The sequence below is a fragment of the Elaeis guineensis genome, chromosome 13 (assembly GCF_000442705.2).
Source record: "Elaeis guineensis isolate ETL-2024a chromosome 13, EG11, whole genome shotgun sequence".
In the NCBI taxonomy this organism is placed as follows: domain Eukaryota; kingdom Viridiplantae; phylum Streptophyta; class Magnoliopsida; order Arecales; family Arecaceae; genus Elaeis; species Elaeis guineensis.
In genome coordinates, this window is record NC_026005.2 from 60,738,806 (window position 1) to 60,761,921 (window position 23,116).

The window sequence follows — 23,116 nt, forward strand, 5'->3', positions numbered from 1 at the left end:
CTCATAACTTTTTTTTTTGTAATGTGCTCCAGTTGTTTATCCATGCCTCAACACCATTAACAATTTGTGTAAAATGTCTAAATTACCTTCCATTGGTTACCGGTTGGAAAGAAGTAATTTTGGGGGAAATTTTTGTCGAGGCTCCAATCCTGACTAATCCCTCTTCACAACCGCCATGGTGGTGCTGTCATTGCCTGCTTCATCAATGTCATTGTCCTCTCTCTCGTGGAGTCTCTGCCCTACAATGTGAGCATAGTCATCGGTAGATGCACTGTTGGTGCGTACCTATTCAACATGGCAGGTTGGAGAGTTGGAAGCAATGGCATCGAGGAATATCATGCATGTGCGTGATGGGTGGGACTTCAATATGGAGGCATCGATGCTAGAGATGTCTAGGATGGAGTTCGAGGTGGTGGATGAGCAGGGGGTAAGGATCATAGTGTTCATCCCCACTGACGAGGCCTTTGCCAAAATATTAGTGATGGAGCGGCTCCGGTCGCTGCCAGCGGAGCAAAGGGTAGTGGTGCTCTAGTTACACATGCTCCATTGTTAGTGCTTGTAGGGTTGCTAGAGTCCATCGTGAATTCAATTCATTCAACACTCGTCATGGAGGCGATGATGGCCGGCCGGTTTACCGTCAACATCACCAGGGTCAATGGCTCCATGGTAATTGACATCGGTGTGCTACAAGCATGCATCACTCGAACCATGTTCGACCAGAACCCCATCGCCATCTTCACCATCTTGAGGGTTTTGCTTCCAAAAGAGATCTTTGGCAAGGATTTGTCAAGCAGCACCGGAAAGGGGCTAAGTTGAGATCGGGGAGTGGAACAGAGGTGGCTCCGCCACTGGCGTAAGCAGGGGCATTCGCATCGAAGGGGGCAAACGTGGTAGAAAAGCCACGAAGAGGTTTCAATTTCATTTTTGCTTGTATTTCAGAATTTTGTATGGGATTCTTTTTTTCTGATATTTTGTAATTTTTGATGGGAAAGAAATTTAAATTGAAATTTGAATTAAATTGGGTTCTTGTGGGAATTGGAATAATTTGATGGAATTTTTCAAACAATTAGAATGTGATTCCTTTCTTCTCTCTATCTCTCTCTCACTTGTTTTCATTTCTCTTTTCTTCTAGTTTACTCCTGTTCATCCATTGGTAAAAAGAGTTGGAGAAATTAAAAAAGATGGTTCCTTTCTTCTTCTCTCGGGCAAGTGATAGGAAAGGTTCTTCCCATTTTGAGCATCTCTTTGCTCCCAAAATTTGGATTTTTTTCTTCTCTCTATATTAGAACTAGAAGATGAAAAAAATTGGAGGATATGAAGACAACTAACTAGAGGCTATCCATGATTGGGTATGTATCTATTGCCACTTGATCTCCATCCCCCCTCCTTCACTTCCTGTGAAAATTAAACACCAGCATCTAATTTTGTAGGAAGGTTATTTAGGAAATTGTAGATTTGTTTTATTATCACGTAATGATCATGTGATAATGATTCCGAACAGAGATAGAAGGTTGGGTCATATTGCAACGAAAAAATAAGTTATGGGGTTTGATTGAAGCTTTTTTAAAAAATTTGAGGTTGAAGTATTTTTTGCCCAAACTTGAAGGGATGTCTCTATAATTTACCCCAAAGATTATATTTTATCTATTTGTTCAAAAAATGCAAAATGGGTTTGCTTTAGAACTATAGATTGCGGGCATAGATGGTGCAATATTTGGTAGAGATGATGTTTATCCCTTGAGGGGAAAAAGAAATCTTATTGCTTCCCTTGTTTAAATTAAAAGATTAGATCCTCTTAAGTTGAATTGTCATTCTGATGGACTACTCCCATTTGCATCATTTTAATAAATTGCTTAAGGTGTTGGTTGAAACTGTATTATCATGTCATATTTGCTAGGAAAGTACCACCTTTTCTTTGTTAGTCCACTTAAATTCCCTTGTTATTCTTATTTGGTATCAAGGTTTGCCACATCGGTACCAGAGATTAAACTAGATGGCGACCAATTAGGTACAATATGGGTCCACATCTTTGTTTTGGGCCGTAATGAAAATTGGGAGAGGGAGGGTAAGAGGGAGAAGAAGAGAGAGGAAGAGAGAGAGAGAGTGAGGGTGGGAGGGAAGAAGGGGGAGAGAGAAGGTGGGAGGGCTGGAATCTAGTGAGCAGGGCCGTCATGGACACCGGGGTGGGGGGGGGTTAGAAAGAAGGGGAGAAAGAAACCCTAACCCAACCTCTTGAAGGGGGAGGGGGAGAGAAAGGGAGGGAGGGGGGAGAAAGGGAGAGACCATGGTGTGCTTACCTGGGAGTGAACAAGAGGTGAAGGGAGGGTAGAAACTCTCGAAGAGAGGTGAAGAGAGCAAACGAGTGTGGGGAGGGGCTAATGAAACTCTTGAAGCCAAGCAGAGAAGGTTGGGGGGAGGTTTTCTACAAATGGAGGGCTGAACCATCCTAGGCCAGCATTGTATGGTTCCATACAAGCCAAAATGCTCAGTTCGAGTTAGTTCGGCAATTATTGTTCTGGACTATTAAGTTAAAGTACCAATGGGTTTTTCAGTCATTTTGTAACTTATATGTGAATCAGTTAAGTCCCGTTATGAAGAAAATTTATAGCAGCAACATCAATTTACCTGCATCTTCAACTGATTCTTCAGGCAGGAATTGGACTTAAAATACAAATATCCCCAATAATTTGGATGACCGGAAAACTTGTCTATGTCCACTTTAGTAATTAATGTAAGATTATTAATGGATGTGCTTTAAATTGCCAAAGAATTTAAGTTAGCTGCACAGTAGAAGCTTTCTGTGAAAATAAATTTTGTATGTGTGGTTTATATTTTTTTTGTGACAATTAATCATTCTTCAGGGATGCAGAACGCTAAAATAATTAAAATATTTAAAAGAAAACTTTGGGTTTCAAATTTATGATTTTGTGTTTAAAGACAATATATGTGTGTCTTTGCAGAGTAATAGTGTTTTTTTGTTTAATTCATTTTTGTATCTTGTGGGTGATCTGGAAGGACAAAAGTATTGTAAGATAGACTCAGTAAATTGGTATTAGTTTTAGTTATACTTTAAATATGCATTTTTCTTCAATGTGTTGTATTTGCAGGACAAAAACTTATTCTATTTCTTATAAATCCACTCGTTATCATCACATTGTAGAATCCTACTGAGCTGGATGGCTTAAGAATGGCACATATTCGAGATGGTGCAGCTGTTGTACAATTTCTTGTTTGGCTGGATAATCAGGTTAGTTAAGTTTTAGTGGTACATGGCACATGCTATATATCTTGTAGCTTAATTGGAAGAACATAGTTGTTATTTCATTTCATTATGAATAAATATGCTTATGTTTTTTTTACCTAGGAAAGGTGTTTGAGTGAATTCCAAGTGAACCCTGCATAGATAAAGGTGGAATTGGAATTTAATTCCTTTCCACCTTAGTTCCCCATTTGATCACCCATGATCTTTTAATCTCTTCCCCATTTTGCTATTGTCCCCTATAAATTATGATGAATGCAATGGCCCATAACACCTGCATGTATCAACTGATCATCTTTACCACAGAGGGTTTTATCATATTTTATATTGGCAATCTTGTATTGGTAAGAACCCTTCATGGTAAAAGGAAAGTAAAATCCCAAATTCAACCTTGCTGAAGACTTGATGTTGTTTTAGCCATCAAAGCCCATGTTTTTAAGAAATCTAGTGTCAAAGCTTTTAGACACTTAAACATGACAATGCTCCTTGGTACTCTAGAAATGGGTTGGATTGCCAAACTATGCCCAACATGCTGGCACTTGGCATATAATTGTGGAGGGCCTTGTAAAGTACATTTCTGTGCTAATTCAAATATTTCAAACTTCAAGTCTCAGTTTTTTCTTGATGCTTCTACTAAAGTGTCAAAACTTTCTTTTATGTGATGAGATATGAAAATAATTTTTTATGTGAAGTAGCATTAAGTGGTCAAATTATTAATTACTATATTATATATATATATATATATATATATATATTTTTTTTTTTTTTTTTTTTTTTTTTTTCTTGTCAGATTTTTGGAGGCTCAACTGCAAACACTTTGTATACCTTGAAAACTTTGTATGCATGCTGAGCATTTGGATAACCATGCCTTGAAAACTTTGTATGCATGCTGAGCATTTAGATAACATGGCTTAAGACTCATCTTGCCATCGCAAACACTTAAGTTGCCTTGTGATCTGATGAAACATCTGGACAAGTGTACCCAACTCCCATGTAGGCCTTACACTTCAATGAGTTTCATTTAATAATTAAAAACCCAAATGGTTAAGCTTGGTTGGACCATTTCATAAACTATAGTGCATATGCACATGAATTAATATTAAATTGATTACTTGTTGGTTCGGGATCATGTTGATGAGATGCTACTATGGTATCTGTTATAAAATATGTAGCAACATGCTGATACATAACCAACAAAATAATCAATTTAATATTAATTCATGTGCATATGCATTATAGTTTATGAAATGGTCCAACCATAGTTTGCATAACTAAAAAATTGAAGAGAGTTTGAGTATAATTATGGATGAAACCAAATATGTTCCATCCATCAAAATTGCTCCTTGGGTACCCAAATTGTTGCTTAACAGACTTGAATGCTCATGTGTCATCTTTAAGCATCAATTCCCATAGTTTAGACTGTAGGTTGAATGTTACTTTAAAGATCCATGAAAAGAATAATTAGCAACAATGTGGTTATGCATCTTGCAACTGCATATTTCCATAACTTGATCACAAACTGCAATGGATAAGTTTATTCTGCTTTGCTGTAGTTTTATACACAAGAACATAGGTTCATTTATATCAACCAGGTCAAAGAGAATCTAGATTGAAGAACAGGATAGAAGAGATCAAGAGGGAGAAGCAAAAAGAATATAATATTTGGAAAAATTTTCGCATAGAACGTTAGACAGTATTAAGATTTTTATGCTGTTCAAGTCAATCTTCAAATACTAAATACAGGGTTATTTATAAAGAAACAAACGGAACTCCAATCAAAGCCTAAGACTACTCATTATTGTCGATTAGAGTCGTTCAAGAAGGCCCAAGTGGACAATAACTAATCCTAGACTTTGTCCCTCCTGTTGGTATTGACTTTGACATTAAAAGTAACAAAAGAGGAAACTTAGTCTTTCACATCTTGTGGCAGTTGTAGAATAGTGAATATTGGCAAATTTGATAGGCCTAATATGAGAAAAGCTGTAACTCCTCCACTGAGTTTTAATTTCTGCAGTTCTCAATCTTTTATATAGCTTATCTGATTAATAGTTCAATAACAACTGTCTCATCTTTATCTTCAGACTATCATATTCTATGTAATGAAATTTTCTGGCCAAGGATTGAAGTGTCACGCATCACAACTGTCATGTTTATGGGCCAACACAATGTAGTATTGTATAGTGTGTGCTGTTGACATGCCAGGGTTCATAGAAAAGGACATGAGTTTGCACTACTGAGTTGTGCCCATTGGCATGTGCTGGCTTAGATTGATGAGGATGCATATGCATTACTTAGTGGTAGATAACCCTTATACCATGTGCCTATGCCTATATTTGTCTGGTGCACGATTTATGTACAAACTGCTATGACATGATCAAAATCCTTTTAGCTGCTTTAGTTTGATGACAGATGGCTCTCTAGTTGTTGTTGTAAGCTTTTTTGAACCATTTGCATCAAGCATTTCTATTGGCATTCTTGAGTCTGTTGGATTTCATTAAAACTCAGAACTTAGAACCCTCAAAATAAATCTAGAGTAAATAAAAGGAAATTACATGCTTGTATAATACGTAGATTCAAATATTATAAAGGGGGAACCTGAGCTAAAAATTTCATGAGATATACTCCATGCATCTTGTCCTCATAATAGTTGTGCCAATTATGACTTTGAATATAGGCAACCAAAGCTATGCGACATACCAAGTGATGTTTATAATTGCTCGGTTTGATTGTGAATTTGGGAAGAAAATCACTAAGGACTCATTTGGTTCGCGGGAAGAAATGTTCTTACATGGAATATTATTCCCGAGAATGCTTGAGAAAATGGTTTTGGCATGTTTGATTGACCATGAAAAAAGTGACTTATTATAGAGTAGCTTATGTTTGACTGAGCATCTACTTTTTTTGAAAAACTATGTAAAATACCTATTATACCCTTAATACAAGGAAAAATCTTATCTTATTCTACGCATTACCATTGTTTGTAAATACAAAATTATGATGGTTAAGGGTATTTTTAGCCATAGATCATGCTGGAGGAAGGTTTGAGGCATTGTGATGGAGAGAATGTTCAATTCAATCATAGATCTTTAATGGCTTAAAATGATATTTTGGAAAAGAAAGAGCCTTCAATTCTTTTATCCCATGAGAATTCCAAAAACCCATGCCTATATGGTGTTTTTTTTCCCAGGAAACATGAGAACACCTTTTTTTCAATCTCTCTTTGGAAAACTTGAACCAAATAAGAGCGGTTTTTTCCATTTCTGGTTGACCACAATCCCCCCCCAACTTTTTGTGAATTAAACGAGTCCTAAGTGAAAAAGTGATGGCTCATGTAGGTTGATTGGTTCTCCCTGAAAAATGCACTTACATATCTCTTAAAAAGTCTACTACTCTAACATATTCAATTTCAATGATGGCAGGTCTGCAAGGAAAATATGTTTTCCTTTGTAGGCACCTCATGAGCAAAACCCATTTCTTAACATAGATACGTTTTAGGATCTTCATTATAATTCAGAAAAATATCATCTATTGATGAATGCAATATTTTTGTCAATGTTAGTGCGATGCTCTTTCAGTATTTCTTTGTCAATAATGAGATAGTAAAATGATATTTTCTCAACAAGAATTACTAACTTTCCGCTTAAAGGGCAAAAGTAGTCTCTTTATGGCATAAGGTACTTCAGTTTGGTTTTGACCATAGGAGATTGAGAAGATAACTGTTTTTACATGGAACAAGTAAGATTTGAAGAGAGAAATCAACCTTCACTCGATGGTATTCAGGGTTGTAAGCTCTCACTTTGTGTTAGGTTCACATTCATCTAACTATTCAACTCATCTGCTTTAGTTGCTTTCTATGTTACAAGAAAATAAAAACCTGTGCTAGCCTAAAGAAACCCAAGTAGTGTCACCTGACAAATCAGATACGTTCCAATCCCATTTGTTTTTAGAAGCAAGATTTTAATTACCATTTTTGGAACTCAAACTGACACCCAACTGATTCACCCCATACCAAGTGTTGGTACAATACAACCCTTGGTTTATATAGGTGGCACCAGCAACCATATCCCTGCTAGTATGGAACGGTATGCCCTGTACTAGATGCTACAATCCAGTACTTAAAATGCTTCTAAGTATCTCAAGCTCTATTGCCATTTATAGAGAAGAGGTGAGAAAAGCGGAATAAATTAAGAGGGAAAATCCTTGAAAGATCCTTGAGAGATCTTTAAGAGGTACTTGTTATCTTGAAAAATATTTTTTTTTGACTATTGAAAGTGAAATTGCAAAATCCATTATGGATGCTTATTCTATCAAGATGGCAAGTCTTGTGGAAAATTTATGCTGAATTTCCATGACTTCCCCCCTGATCTGTTTTTTTTTTAAAAGCAATAAATGAAACTTTTTTCTTGTCTCTAAGTCTACATGCATAATAGATGATTTGGTTTCAAAGAAGTTTTATGTTCCATAATGAATATTGCAATTCCCCTGCGACTTTGGTTTGGTCTTATTGTATGATTAAATTGTACAACATGGTAACTGACTTTTCCCATTTTTCTAGATGCAAGAGATTTATGGAGCTTCTGGTTACTTCTACGAATCAGAGGGAACACATAAGAGAAAACATTTGTAAGATAACAACTCATTTATTAAATCTGTTTAAATATTCTTAAAACTGATTATGACTTCGCAGGTATTTGTTATATTCCTACTGGTTTATTTCTTTTACTTAGCTATTTCTCTTGAAAGTTTCATTTTGATGGACATTTACTTTTGTGGTTTTATCCATGAGTGTCATCTGACCAATGCTTCAGGGTTTGTATGGGTTTACTAATCAAATTACTCTGGTGCTTTGATTCAATGCTTGATCTTAATATTAGTCAAATACCTTTTTTTAATCAAATAGAAGTTTAACTTTAGTAATCTTCTGGTAATCATAAAGATGACTGGGATGTGTCAAATAGCTCCTTTTTTCCTCAGTTTTGGACGCTACAATTATAGCCAACTATCGGGGGGTTTCCTCCTTTGTCAGTATAAAGAGTGTCATACAACTGGTTGAGATACTAGTCTGGCTTGCTTGAACTGTGTTAACTGCAAGGCATGTTCCTTTATTATGTGAAAACAGCCTATCAAATAATTTCACTAGGAATTATCAATTCATATGAATGTTGCTTAATCTCCATGCAAGAAATACTTTGAAGCATGTCAAGAAAAAACCAAGAGTATAGACAACTTGGAAATTCTAATGCACCTATAATAGTAATAGTGATATAAAAAGTCTTGTTAAAAACCTACTTTTTACTGAATTTTATCTAAATTATCAATAGTATGGCTGTAAAATATGATACGATCAATTTTATTGAGTTTATGATGCAGTATCATTTTCAACAAAATTGAAGTTTTAAAAAGATCTTGATTCTATTCTTGTTTTAGTTTATATTGGCTCTCTTTTTGAGTTTTTCCTGTTTTCATTCCTCTAAACACCTTATTGTAATGATTTTATTGGTTAGGTTCTTTTTTTATGATTTAATAAAAATTTCCAGATGAAAACATCTAAATTATTTGAAAGCGAAGGATGGTACCAAGTTCCAACAGAGTTTTCATCTCTGTTAACTGCTAAGATCAATTGTTTGGAAGGAAGGTGGAGATTCCTTTTGAAGGAAGATAAGTAATGGTTGGTCCTTTTTATGGAAGATAATCTTTAACGAAAGGTTCTGCCAGATGTGGAAGAATTCCCAATCAAGTATCCTACCTTTCAGTAGCCTGAAGATGATTGGGAGAGTGAAGTCTCTGTAGGATATGTATCTGTTTTCTTTTGTATCTGTAGGATATAGTTATCTGTCCTATTTTCCAAGTTTGGAGAAGCGATAAAAGCCTGAACAGGGGATAAAATTTGGCTGATTGGTGGATGGATTTGCAAATCAAAGAAATGAACCAAAGAGGCCATTCTCGCTTCCTCTCTCTGATGCGATCTATAGATCTAGCACAGCTGCACAAGGCTTGCAACCTTATGATTCAGGTGTAGATTCACAACTGTTTGAGACACTAAGGAACTTACATTCCTTTTTCTATTGGTTTTTGTTGAATTTTGTGCACTACATTCTTTCCCTTGATTTCAAAATTCTCTTCTCAATTCCTTCCCCCCATCTAGTTTTTTTTTTTTGATATTAGATATATATTTTTTTATTTCCTTAAGCATATTTCGCCATCTCATTATTAGATCCTATACCGATACCATCATATTATAATGTTTGTATATGGTTTTGTATGGTATAAGACAACATACTGAGTGTCGGTCAGTATGGTACGAGACAACATAATGGTACAATATAGTATGTCTGATATTGGATGGTATGGGGCGGTATGCCAAACCATGGCCATAAACCTAGTCTGTGATTGGTCCCCTCATTTTTTTCGGAAACATGATCTTGCTAGTTCATTAAAATTTCAGGTATAAATCTGAAAATTTCAGCCATATTCCATTCTTGGCACTCTAAAGCCTCGCTAACCTACTTACCCTATAGCTTTTCCTGTGTTGGTGTGAGCTTGAGCAGTCAAAGCACTAAACTTAAGCCATTGATCATATCTCATCCCTCCCAACCCCACACTTCACAATTCACACAAAAAGAAATAGGACCTCCAACAGTTTCATCTGCACACTTTCAATTTTCATTGAGGAAAACATGTGCAGCATGGAGCAATGCAACTCCTTGTTTTGGGATTCAATGTCCAGGATGTAAACACAAGATTTGCTGGACTCCTCTTGGTCCTCTACCTACATGCCTAACTAGCAACTAACTTGCGCTATGCAGCAGGCTTTACTTAAATGATGATAAAAATAATAAAATATAATAATAAAAGATTAATATTTTTCTTTTCGAATATATAATCTTCTAAAAATTTATCTTGGTCCTATTTCTACTCTTTAAAAACATATAATAAAAGTAATTGGTACTAAATAATGGCACACCAAATGGCTATATACATCATGTATAAGACACTAAATATCATCCCTATCTACAACTTCATCTTTGGTTTTAAAATTCTATTTTAAATTAACATCAAGGCAAAAATAAATTTTTTAAACTACCAAATAACAGTAAAAAATAATCAATAAAAAATATTATACTTCAATAAATTTCATTGAAAGGGGGAGAGAGAGTTACCTTGGCCTCTCCAAGCCTCCCACTTGATTGAAATGGATCTAAACTTTCTTATTCGGATGCTCCGAGCCTGTCACCACGAATGGAAACAAGAAAAAACATAGGAAAAATCAGGAAAACAAAGAAAAGATGGCAAAATTAAAAGGCAAGATCTTTTCCCATAGATTTAAAATTTATTTTTTCCTACAAACCAAAAGCTATAAAAATAGTAACGTATTCTTGAAACATAATAAGGAATTAATAACAAAAAAACGACAATGAGATTCACAGTCTTACCTGCTGAGTGCAGTTGATAACTTCGTTATATTGTATTGAACCTCAAATTTGTATATTGATTTAAGCAATCCTAGTTTCTTGATAATTTCTTTCAAATTTTTTTCTTGATGAAATTTGAACAATGTCTATTTATGCAATTATAATTAAGAGAAAAATCAAATATTTACAAAAAAATTTAAACAACTAATTGAAAATAAATTCTAAATATATTTTAAAATATTTATAGGATGGACGCCCATAGTTAGGGTTATGAAGCTAGAATCACTAAGAATATCTTGCCAAAAATTCTAAAATTTGATATATTTTTCTTTAACCTATCCTCTGTTGTTAGGAATCGTACGAGTCGCGATTCGACTCATACGATTTGCGACAATTCAAAGCCTGATCGAGTTGAAACGAAATGGAGAATCGAGAAAGTAGAGGAATTGTACCTGAATCGCAGACTCATTCGCGGAATTGTGCGACTCATGGGATCGTCCGATACCGACGAGTCAGAAAAGTTAAGTTCTCAGAATCCCAAATCAGTTGTTGGTCATTGTTTTTGGAAGCCGAAGAGTTAGATTTTGGCAAAAAAAGGGTCAAATTTTGGCAAAATCTGCTGCAAATCAAAAAGATTTGAAACCTTTAAACCTCTATTCATCTTCTCCGACTGTTTCTCCGTCTTCTCCGACTGCTTTGAGCCTTCGAAAACTATGACGAGAAGAGAAAGAGATCGCGTGGGAAAGAAGAAGCCTCGAAGCCTTCGAAGCATCCCTGCGAGTTCGTCGTTGGTCTGGTAGGTACCTTTTTTCCCGTTGCTCTCTCTGTTTCTCTTCCTTGATCTCTCGATTTCTCTTCCCCAAAGCCCCGAAGCTTTTTTTTTATCGGACCAAAGCCTTCTTCCCTGATCTCCCTGTTTCTCTTCCCCGAAACCCCGAAGTTTTTTTTTTAATCGGATCGAATCCTTCTTCTCGATCTCTTTTTTTCTCTTCCCTGAAGCCGCCCGATCTCTCTATTTCTCCTCTCTGAAGCCACCTGCGAATGCTTTTTTTTTTCGATCAGACAGAAGCTCTTTGTTATGGTTTTCTCGAAGCTTCTAAGCCGAGTGGGCTGGTCCCCCTTTCTTTCTTTCTTTTTTTATCGGAGCTTCGAAGACAAGTGGGCTGTGGACCTGTGGTCCCGTTGCCCTTGTGTGGTCCCCATCCCATTGTCTGTGTTCATTTAACCGTGGCACAGCCAGTCACTTAACCAAAAAAAAAAAATCAACAGTAATAAGAGTAAGTTTTTTATGTTTTTTTGAACGGTTCATTTTTTTTAACAGTTCTTACTTTTTAACAGAGATTGGCTTACATACTTTACATTGGGATTCTTCATTGTTGTTTTATTAAATAATGGCACCTAGAAGAAAAACTGAACTTGTGGATCCAACTTGGAATCATTGTAAAAAAATTGATGATGGTAAAGGGGGCAATGGAAATCGATTATATCTTGTCTGCAATTATTGTAATAAGAGCTTTTGGGGAGGAGTGAATAGAATGAAAAATCATCTTGCAGGTACACATAACAATGTTTCTCCTTGTGCTCAAGTTCTCAAAAAAATTCAATTTTTTTTTTAAAATTTGTTGGAGGAGAAAGAAATAGAGAACTTTTGGTGATGATGTTGAGTGCATTGAAGTAGATGAGCCAAATGCAAAAATAAGGAAGGAAAAATGTATGGAAACAACAAACAATGAATGAAATGGTTAAAAAAAGAGAACTAGTGGTTAGGGATATTTGTAGATTTCTATATGGACATGCATTGGCATTCAATTTGTTCAAAAGTCCTTTATTTGCTCAAATGATGAAATCTGTTGGTGAGTATGGGAGGGGATTGAAACTCCCTTCTTATCATGAAGCTAGAGTTATTTTCTTGAAGAAAGAGGTAGAAAGTGTTAATGAATGTTGGATGAAATATAAAGATGAGTGGAAAAAAAGGGATGTTCAATCATATCCAATGGTTGGATTGATGGAAAAAGTCAGTCTATTACTAATTTTTTTGTGAATAGTCCAAGTGGGATTGTGTTTCGCAAATTATTAGATATCTCTGATGTTAGTTAGGATTCAAATAAGTTGTTTGAATTGCTCGACAGCTTAGTAGAGAAGATCGGGGAGGAAAATGTAGTTCAAGTGGTGACAAATAGTGCCTTTGCTTATGTTGACGTGGGTAGACTCTTAGAAGAAAAGAGAAAGCATCTTTTTTGGTCTCCATGTGCAGCCCATTGTTTAGATTTAATACTTAGCGACATTGAAAACATTCCAGTTTTTTTAATACACTTGGCAAGGCTAGACAAATTACAGTTTACATTTACCGCCATACTTGAGTTCTTAGTTTATTTAGAAAATATTCTAAAAATAAGAAATTGACAAGACTGGCAGTTACTAGATTTGCAACATCCTATCTCATTTTGAGAAGCATATTAGACAGGAAGATTGCTTTAAGGGCTATGTTTGCTTCAGAGGAATGGGCAAAAAGCACTTATCCATGCAAATTTGAAGTTAGAAAAGTTCAAAAAATTGTATTGAGTGATAACAGATTTTGGAAAGCTACAAAATATTGTTTGAAGTGTGTCCTTCCTTTGGTAAAAGTGTTGAGACTTGTTGATGGAGATGTAAAACCGGCTATGGGTTATATCTATAAAGCAAAGGATAGAGTAAAGGAACAAATTGGCAAAAACTTCAACAATGTTAAAAAGAGGTATGATCATATTTGGGAGATTATTGGCACTCATTGGGATTTGCAATTCCATAGACCACTCTATGCAGCAGCATATTATCTTAATCCCAAGTAAGTCACATTTTTTTAATTTATATTATTCTATTAATAAATTTTATTATTTTTAATTTAAATTTATTTTTTGATTCTTGATTTTTAGGTTTCAATATGATCCTAATTTTAATGCTGATGTTGAAGTAAAAATTGGATTGTTCAAGACAATTGAGAGGATGTATCCAGATGTTGAAACAAGAATCATTCTTGATTCACAACTTGAAAAATTTAGGAAGGCCAAGGGTTTATTTGGGATGGACATGGCGGTATCGACAAGAAATAAAAAATAATCGGATAATTATAATTTAAATTTTATGAATTCATTTTTATTTGTGTAATTTAAATTTAATTTATCTTATTTTATTTATCTAGCTTTATGGTGGGAGAGTTTTGGAGAACAATGCAAAGAATTTCAAAGGCTAGCAATTCGAGTACTAAGTCTTACTTGTAGTACCATCGGATGTGAAAGAAATTGGAGCACATTTGAATATATTCATTCTAAAAAAAAGAACCGTTTGGAGCAACAAAGGTTGAATGCCTTGGTGTTTGTCAAGTATAATATTCAACTTGAGATGAGACAACAAAAAAGATAAGAAAGGGGGGAGACATATGATCCGATATACTTATCAGATATGGAATCAGATGATTAGTGGATAACTAAACAAGAAGAGCCATGCTTACTGGATGATGTGTCTTGGTTAGATGTAAATGAATGTTTTAATATTAATGAGGGACCTAATAATAGGAGAAGGAAGAGAGGTATGCAAATTATTTTCTAATTTTTTTTAAAATTTTTAATTTTTTAAATAATTGCATTATTTTCTTATTTGGTTTTGTTGATTGCTAAAATATTTTTGTAGGACCAAGGAACTTAAATGTTGATAGTAAAGGTAAAGGGAAAGAAAAGGTTGTTGAGGAAGATATTGAAGTGATAGAAGATGAAGGTAACGAGGAAGAAGAGGAAGAAGAAGAGAATCAAGAGATGATTATGCTTGAAGATGATGATGATGATGATGACGATGACAGCGGTGGCGGCGGCGATGACGATATTAGTCTTGGGGATGATTATGATGATTGAAGATTCTATTTTATTTTTTGAGTGAATAATGAATTAGTAACGCTTGATTTTTATTTTTAATTTATGTTTTAGACTTAATATTTTAAACTTACCTATACTTTTTGAGTGTTCATTGATTAATAGATAGATATACATTTTGATTGTGCTTTTATTTTAATATTTTTTGAATTATTTTGTTATACAAATAATGCAATATTGACCATAAAGGGATTTGGATTCATATATCTTACTATGGAGGCAAGTGTCTTTCCATTTAGACGATATAATCATCAAATTCATTATACAAAATAAGGTATTATTATATTTTTTATCATTTTTATAATGTTAATTTTGTTTTTATGCTTATACCTATCATTTTATAAAAAAACTGAATTTGATAATGAATCTTACGATTTGAGTCACGATTCAAGTTGCGATCGAGTTAAGGCATGGGCGATTCACGAGTCGAAACCCGATTTGATAACTTTGAACCTACCTAACATCATATACATCATGTCTCTTTAGAATAATATTTTTATTTTCGCCTAAAAATTTGTTTAAATTGACTTAAAAAGCTAAATATGATAGGAGGAAAAGAATCATCTAAATGATCAAATACGCCACTGTTAAGTGATACGAGCAGACATAACTAAATCAACAAAATCACATAAAAATATGGAAGAGAAAATCACTAGATTAACTTACTCTAATAATAAATAATATAATATAATAAATTTTAATAAAATAAAAGTTAAAAATCTTATAATTTTTTTATTTATCAATAAACTAATATGGAGCAAAATGGAGTGAATACTTTGTTAAAAATATCTACTCAATAGATGGATCCGAAACTACAAAATCACCCACAAAAAAAAGGCAGCTATAACTCACTTATTTTTCTAACAATATGTATGTATGTATGTATGTATGTATAACCTCCCATTCCATCACAAAAAGATTTGTTGTAATAAATTTTTCATATTATCATTTAATTACCTTCAAACAATTCAATCTCGAAATCAAATTAACATCATGGCAATAATCAGCATTTAATTACCTTCAAGCTGTCCAATCTTGAAGTCAAATTAACATGAATGTAGTAATAAATTTTTTAAACTACCAAATAATAGTAAAAAAGAATCTATGAAAATAATAGATTTCAATAAACTTTATTGAGAGAAGCGAGAGTTACCTCATCTGCTCCAAGCCTCCAATTGAGATGGATCTAAATTTTCGTATTCGGCCGTTTCGAGCCTCCCACCCGATTGAGACTCCTGTGAATGAAAAAGGTAAAGAAAAAATCAAGGAAAAACATAGGAAAAATCAACAAAAACAAAGAAAATGTGGAAAATTAAGAGGCCAAACCTTTTCCCTCATAGATTGATGAAATCTCAGTGAAAGTATTGTTTTCAATGAGAAAAATCGGACAACATCCAATAAGCTGTTTGGATAGAGATTAATGTCTATCTCTCAGCATCTGTCAAACTTGACAGATTTATATAGCACAAAATATTTAAAGAAGATTATATTACGCATTTTATAAGAACAATGTGTTGTCCCTTTTAGCACTATTATATGCAGAAAAATACCTACACTGGTAGCTTGCTCTCAATGAGTATATATTCATCTAAATTTAAAGGACAAGGTAATATTATGCATTTTCAGATATTTTATAGCATCGAAATATAATTTTAAATTCTCTTATCATCAGCCAGAAATCAAGCATGAACTTCAAGAATTAGTTCAATCTACAGGCAAGAACACAATTAATAAAAGAAAATGCAGCTAATGTCCTCCATCATATCTTAGTATCTTGTACACAAAATCAGATGTCCAACAGAAAGTAGATCACTTAAAAGTAGGACTTAATAGAAAAAAATGTGAACCAAATCAAAGAAGTAAAAGGGATGAAGTTTTCAGATTCAAATAATTCAAGAACAGCGCGAATGATTCAAAGGTAAGTCTTTTTCCAACATTGATTGATCATTTTTTTTTCTTTTCATTTCTTCTACTTTTTTTGGAGATCTACCGGAAGGAGAGCATCCGAGGGAGATTAGAGGAGTTTCTCTGATTCCGAATGGGGTTCTTTCCCATTCGGCCACTCCAAGCCTCCCACCCGACTGAGACACCTGAGAATGAAAAAAAAAAAAAAGAAAAATAGAGGAAGTAAGAGGGAAAACATAGAAAAAAATCAGCAGAAACAAAGGAAAGGCAAAAAAAAGAAAATAAATGGAGCAGTTGGGAAGCAGACGAAGCAAAAAAAGAAAAAAAAGAAAAAACAGGGAGATCTGTGGGAAGGAAAGCACCGAGGGAGATTGGAGGGGGGAGCCTGACGCTGGTGAGGATCAGGAGGAAGGTGACAGCAGAGACCGACGGGAGGTGGTAGCGAGCAAAGCAGGGAAGAGGTTGGCATTGTGAGGGAGATAGGAGGGGGAAGGCCAATGCCGGTGATGATGGAGAGGAAGGCGACGATGGAGATTAGTGGGAGGTGGCAGCGAGGAGAGCAGGGAGGAGGTGGGTGTTCGTGAGGGTTCAGGAGAACTCTTAAGGGTTCTAGAGGGCTCAGGAGAGGTTCGAAGTAAAAAAAAATAAAACCACCATGGAGAATCCAGAGTTCGACACATGGCGCGCTGGGAGAGCTCTGGATTCTCCTTTAATGTATAGTATAGATGTTGTCCTGTTTGTATGTTGTCCATCTGCATTCTTGCTTTCTGACTGCCTGATTGATCTTCTATAATACACCTGGCAAGAATATCTGGCTTAGAACAAACACCAGCTGGTTCATGTTGGTATCAGCCCTATCTGGTCCACTCTTTTCCCTTGAGTTAATCTGTGGTTAATTCATAGGAAATGTGCAGGCGAAAATCGTGGCTTAACTGCTAGAACTACTATTATTGGCTGATTCATTGTGATTTAGGCTAGATTGAGCCAGTTTGAGCCAATTTTGTCACATGCTTGAAGAAGAAAACTTGAGGAAGAAAGATGCATGTATGCATGAAGCAATCATTTGACTTTTTGATCATTTTGAGACCATCAATCCAATAATTTCTGATAGATATACTGATTTTTTTTGATTTTTCTCAATCTTTCTGATTTTTGTTCTTCCTTATCCCTAGCTTTTGGCATGTTTAGTTCAACTGGTACAATGAAGTGCTATTCAAGCCAGCAATGGTACACACGTTGTAGTCAGTAGTCACTATAATCACTGAGTTCTCTGCTACCAGTGTCTGAAGTTTGAACCCCTTGAAAGGAGCTTATTCTTGAGTTGATTTCATCCCTCTTACAAGATGCATCACCGTTGTAGGAATTAAATGCTTAAGTTTAGAAATGGACGGAAACTTGAGTTGAAAAGTAATATTTGACTTGTTTGTTTCTTATACACATTTACAATTTGAAATGATCCAACATTCTCCTGCTTACCTTGGAGCATTTAAATTTGTACAAATTTGTATTCTAGAAAGATCTATACCTTGCATTCCTTGCTTTTGCTTGTTCTCGCATCATCTGGTCGTTTCTAAGTCTGGGTAAGTTGGCAGTTTTCTTGCATAGACAATCTTAAAAGAAAACCATATATGATGCTGAGTATGGATCTGTTATTTCACCTATTAAAAGCAAATTTCATTTGTAGTAATAGTCAATCATGCTGCTTTTCCTTATCTCCTCTTTAATCCTCAAATGACATCCAATATCATTGTTTGGATTTGTCCTTCTGATTATGGTCATAGACACTGCTGAAGTCTTCTTCTTTTTTTTTTTTTGATAATTCTACAAGGGTCTCCAAAAATTTGACTTCCACAATCTGCTTGACATATTGATTCAAACTCCCATCATTTAGGGAATCTATTTGTTTAACATCTTAAAAATGCTTATTTTAGTCTTGTTAAAAAGGTAAACATTTTGGGAAATTCTTCTCACTGAGGTTTAAGCAAAAATGAGTATCCACTCCATCTGTAGACTCAACTCCCTTTGTTACATCAACCACAGTTTTGCAGAGATATCTTGTGGTATTGGTCTTAAAAGATATGGAGATCCAAGATTGTTAATGATGCATCGGAGGACTCCGGGACTTAAAAGATTTTTCTCATATTTTATTTATTTGTCAATTAGTTGTCAATTTGCTGTTTTTCTTTCATTTCTGGTTACTTTTACTTTTTAGCGGCTTTGGTATTAAAATCTGAGTCTAAAATATCTCTCTTCGTTTGATAGTTTAATGGGTCAAATACTGTAATGGTACTGTTCATGTCACTTTTTGTACTACAGTATCCATGAAAACTAATAACCATGCTTCAGTGGCAGTCAACTTGATGTAGGACAGTCTGAAGGGGCACCTATTAGGGCTGAGGAAAAGCTGAAAGTCCGACACATGTATTGCCGGACACTTGGATGCAGACCTGAGTTTTAATCAAAGCTGGACCACAAAAATCCAATTTCAAATGCAAAATTGATGGTGGATGTGATATTGAACCCAAAGAGTTTGAATCTGGGGTTTGATTAGGGAATGAAAGGATTTGGTGCCATCTGGGACTTGTATACAGTGCCTTGTTTTCCATTCAAATTGGATCTGGCATTTCATTTAAACTGAACTAAGAAGGTTTTTCTAAATGATAAATTGATAAATAGAAGCTAACCTTAGATAATGACGGGGATCCAAGATTGTCTAATACGGCTACAAGGCAGGATTTTCTCATATTTGAGTGTTGTTGTCAATGTAACTGTGCTTTATTGGTGGTAATTCTGGGATTTTTTTGAAACAAAGATGGTTTGTTATTTCTTTATGTTTAGAAATGAGATCTTAGTGTTTTATGTAACAGAGTTGGATGATTGATTAATGAAGAAAGTAATGAAGTCCTTGTTTTTTCTCTGTTGTGGTGTGATTCTTAGGTCCTGGAGTCCTGTATTATAGTTCCTCTTCCTTTGACCCTTTTTCTTCTTATTTCGTCTTCTTTCTGTTTTATAGTATGCTTCTATTCTGTTGAAAAGTCCGTTCAGATCATTTTTTTTTCTTTATTTTAGCTCATGGTCCAATAGTCAGCCTAAGTTTGAATATCTTAGGTTAACTTCTATTTTATCAATTTGTTTTTGATTTAGAAACACCTTGTTAGTTCAATGAATATGAAATATCAAATCCCATCTGAATGGACAGCAAGGCATTGGATTCAGTGCTAAAAATGGCATCAAACCCTTTCATTTTCTAATTAATCCTACATTCAAATTCTTTAGGTTCAGTACGACATCCATTGTCCATTTTGTGTTTTCACTTTGATCTTTGTTGTTCGGTGTTGATTAAAACTCAGGGCTGAATCCAATTTTCCAGCAACATTTGTGTTTCAGTTATTTCCTAAGCCCAAACATGTCCCCTTCCATAGACTGCCCTGCATCCTGAGAAAAACAACCCTTCCAGTCTTCTAGAGAAGCTGTATATCTAAGTCTGTCATGTTCCTCCAAAAAGGGCATTCAGCTGTTGCATCTGCCATGTCCCTCATAAAACTAGCCAGGAAGAGTAATATCTGTTGCTCTTGTGTGCCAGATGTCCACAACATATCTCCTTTGTAAGAATTTCTTGTGTCACTTTACCATGTGAATTTGTTAGTATCCTGCTAATCTATCTATTTTATGTGGAAATATGTATTTGATTGTCTATGTGTGTGCCTGGGTTTAATATTTAACTGCTGTGAATGCTAATTCCTTTTATCATGATGCTAGTCTTAAATTTTTAATTGCTGATACTCCAGTCCCTCCTATTTCCTGCCTGTAAGATTTTGAATGATTATTTTGCTTGCTGCCTGCATGTTCAGACTAGTAATATTGCCTTATATCATTTGAGGACTGCATAGATCTTTATGTTGTTTTAGTTCTCTGAGCTGTGCGACATACAGTCACAAAAATATTTACTGGAAACATTTTATGCATTGCCATATTAGCAAACTTAGATCCACGGTTAGCTGGAGCTTTCGGTTGAAATTGATGGTTACTTTCATTTGGGTACTGTTTTGCTCCTGCTAGTTGTTTGACTATTTTTACCTTGTTAACCAATCATTACTAATTGTTGCAGGGATTCTATGAAACTAACAGAGGTATCTGTGAGTGATAAATTGGAGGGCTTCCGTGCAAAGCAAGAGGTATGCCTCTATTCATTCTTTTGTAGGATGTCCTACTCATAGATTTTGACGTGTGTTATATGGCATGTAGAAGAAAACCCATCAATCTTTTAGATCCCAACAATGAGTTGTACCTAGTAATTCATGATAATGGCAGTCCTATTAAGGCCCTGTTTGAGTACTCAGGAAAAAATTATCGAGAAATAAAAATCTCTAGAAATAAAGTGATTACTTCAAGAAAAAATAACCTGGTTTTCAGTGGCTTCAAGTGTTTGCATGTTAACAGGAAATTTTTTCAGGAAACTGTTTCTTTGCTGCATTCATAAGAGGGTGAGCCTTGGCACAATGGTAAGGTTGCTCCATTTTACTGCAGGTTGTGGGTTCGAAAAACAGAAACAGCCTCTCCCTATGTGGGATAAGGCTGTGAACATCTGGCCTTCCCTAGACTCCCTCCAAAGGTGGGAGCCTCGTGCACAAGGACACCCTGTTTGTAGTTTCTTTGTTGCATTCATCCATCCTAGGTCCACAAAACTACTCCACAATTAAAATAAAAAGCAACCAATCAAAAGAATGACAAGCTACTAACAGTCAAACATAAACGTACGGTTGTGATTGTCCAACAAACCTTGTGTACCAATCCTTATTGGATTGTTCCAATTGGATTGGATTGTTCCATGAATATACAATTGAGTTGTTCCATAAATCCGATTTTGATTCATAAATGTCTCAAAAACATGTTTTAACATAAATATATTCTTTTTTTCTCACTGCTATTAACTATCCAAGAGTTAAAGGATTATTAATTAGAGCAAATTTTACGATCTCAAAATCAATAGATAGGTCAGTTTTTTTTTTTTTTTTTTTTTTTTGTGCAAAACAGTGAGAGATTCACCAACCCATTTTGTAGATGATTGTTGCGAAGACAGAAAAGAAAAAGAAAAAAAGGAAAGAGGATAAGAAATATACACCACAACCAACATTGCAGCACCATCACTACCATTGTCACCAAGCTATCACCACTGCAACTCCACTAATCCCCATTTACACCCACCACCACAATCACCACGACCACCACCTCTACAACACCATCACTACCATTGCCATCCCCATAACTATGGTGGCAGTAATAGGGATTTTAGGGGAGGAGCTTGGGGGTGGGGGAATCACATGGATTGTTGGTGGGAGGGAAAGGGTGTTGGTGGTTTGGTGGTGGGGTAGGGTCGTTGCTGGTGTTGGAGGGAGGAGGAAAGGGGGTTGGGAGAGGGGCGCGGGGGCATTTTCCACCCTAGAACCAATGTTGGCGCCTTCATCAGTGGAGGCCATCGATGTTGTTGCCATGGCCAATGTTGTCACAATGCTCAGTGAAGGCCAGTAGGGGGTTGAGGTGGACATGTTACGGTGGGGGAAGGGAAGTGGGGGCACAAGGGGTTGAGCCTGGTGAATGGAGTAAAATATTTTATGCCACTTTTTGTGGGCTATGAGAATACTCTGGTGTTTGGTCTGTTTGGAGTATTTTCAGGCTCTAAAATGGGCAACCAAACATTTCTCTGGAAATTGGTATATGATTGACACTAAAACTACTGGAGTATTGTCCAATAATCCAATATTTTGGGGTATCCAAACAGGGCTATTTTTCGTTCATCTAGTTCTATGAGGCCACATGATTTTTTTCCTGTGGATGGATTGAACATCGAGCATTAGGAAGTTATTAGTCTCAAGCCTCAACCTGTCCTTTTTGTTCCTTTTTATTTTGGCAGTATCAGGCTTTCAGCCCTTTATCTCAAGTTGTAGGAATCTGTTTTCACTCATTGATTATTTCATCTATTTTCACTCATTGATTATTTCACGACTTGTTAGCTTTTGTATGGAATAGTTTACAAATACAGTCAAGATTTGCTTACCGATCAACTGAAAGTTGATCTTGCAATGCCAATTCGGTTATCCTTTCATCATGTGTAGTCATTTTGTTCATTGAACTTCCATTGCCATGTGGGCACCTAAAAAAATGTCTGATCAACTTTTGGCTTGTGGTCTGGTCACAGAATTTCAAAGGATTAAGTTTCCCAACGATTTCATCAGTTGGTCCTAATGCAGCAGTTATTCATTATTCGCCAGAGTCAAATACATGCGCTGAACTTGATGCTAACAGCATTTATCTATTTGATTCAGGGGCGCAGGTATGTTTAGAACTTTTAATTTCTTAATTCCACCCTCTTGTGTGGTACAATATGACAATTCTGACCCATAACATTCTTTTTTTTTCTTTTTATTCCAATTGTCTCAGCATTTTCTAACACTCCATGTTTTTAAAGTATTTAGATGGAACGACTGATATAACAAGAACTGTGCATCTTGGGAAACCTTCATCTCATGAGAAATCGTGCTTTACTGCTGTAAGTGGATTTTTTCCATTTGTTCCAACTTCCTACATCAAATAATTTAAGGTTCTGTGTGTGATTAAATCACTCAGGATTGTGTAGTGCA

General features: G+C 35.4%; 1 protein-coding gene and 1 pseudogene across 1 annotated transcript in view; both read left to right on the forward strand.

Moving 5' to 3' along the window:
- LOC105060961 (aminopeptidase P1) overlaps positions 1-23,116 on the forward strand; it is a 34,367-nt gene that overhangs the window by 4,062 nt on the left and 7,189 nt on the right. The window contains exons 7-11 of the mRNA XM_010944861.3: positions 3,161-3,247; positions 7,815-7,882; positions 20,587-20,653; positions 22,675-22,809; positions 22,945-23,025. Of these exons, the coding sequence (XP_010943163.1) occupies positions 3,161-3,247; positions 7,815-7,882; positions 20,587-20,653; positions 22,675-22,809; positions 22,945-23,025 (438 nt within the window). The remainder of the gene's footprint in view (positions 1-3,160; positions 3,248-7,814; positions 7,883-20,586; positions 20,654-22,674; positions 22,810-22,944; positions 23,026-23,116) is intronic.
- Positions 157-1,084, forward strand: LOC140853287 (fasciclin-like arabinogalactan protein 4; annotated as a pseudogene).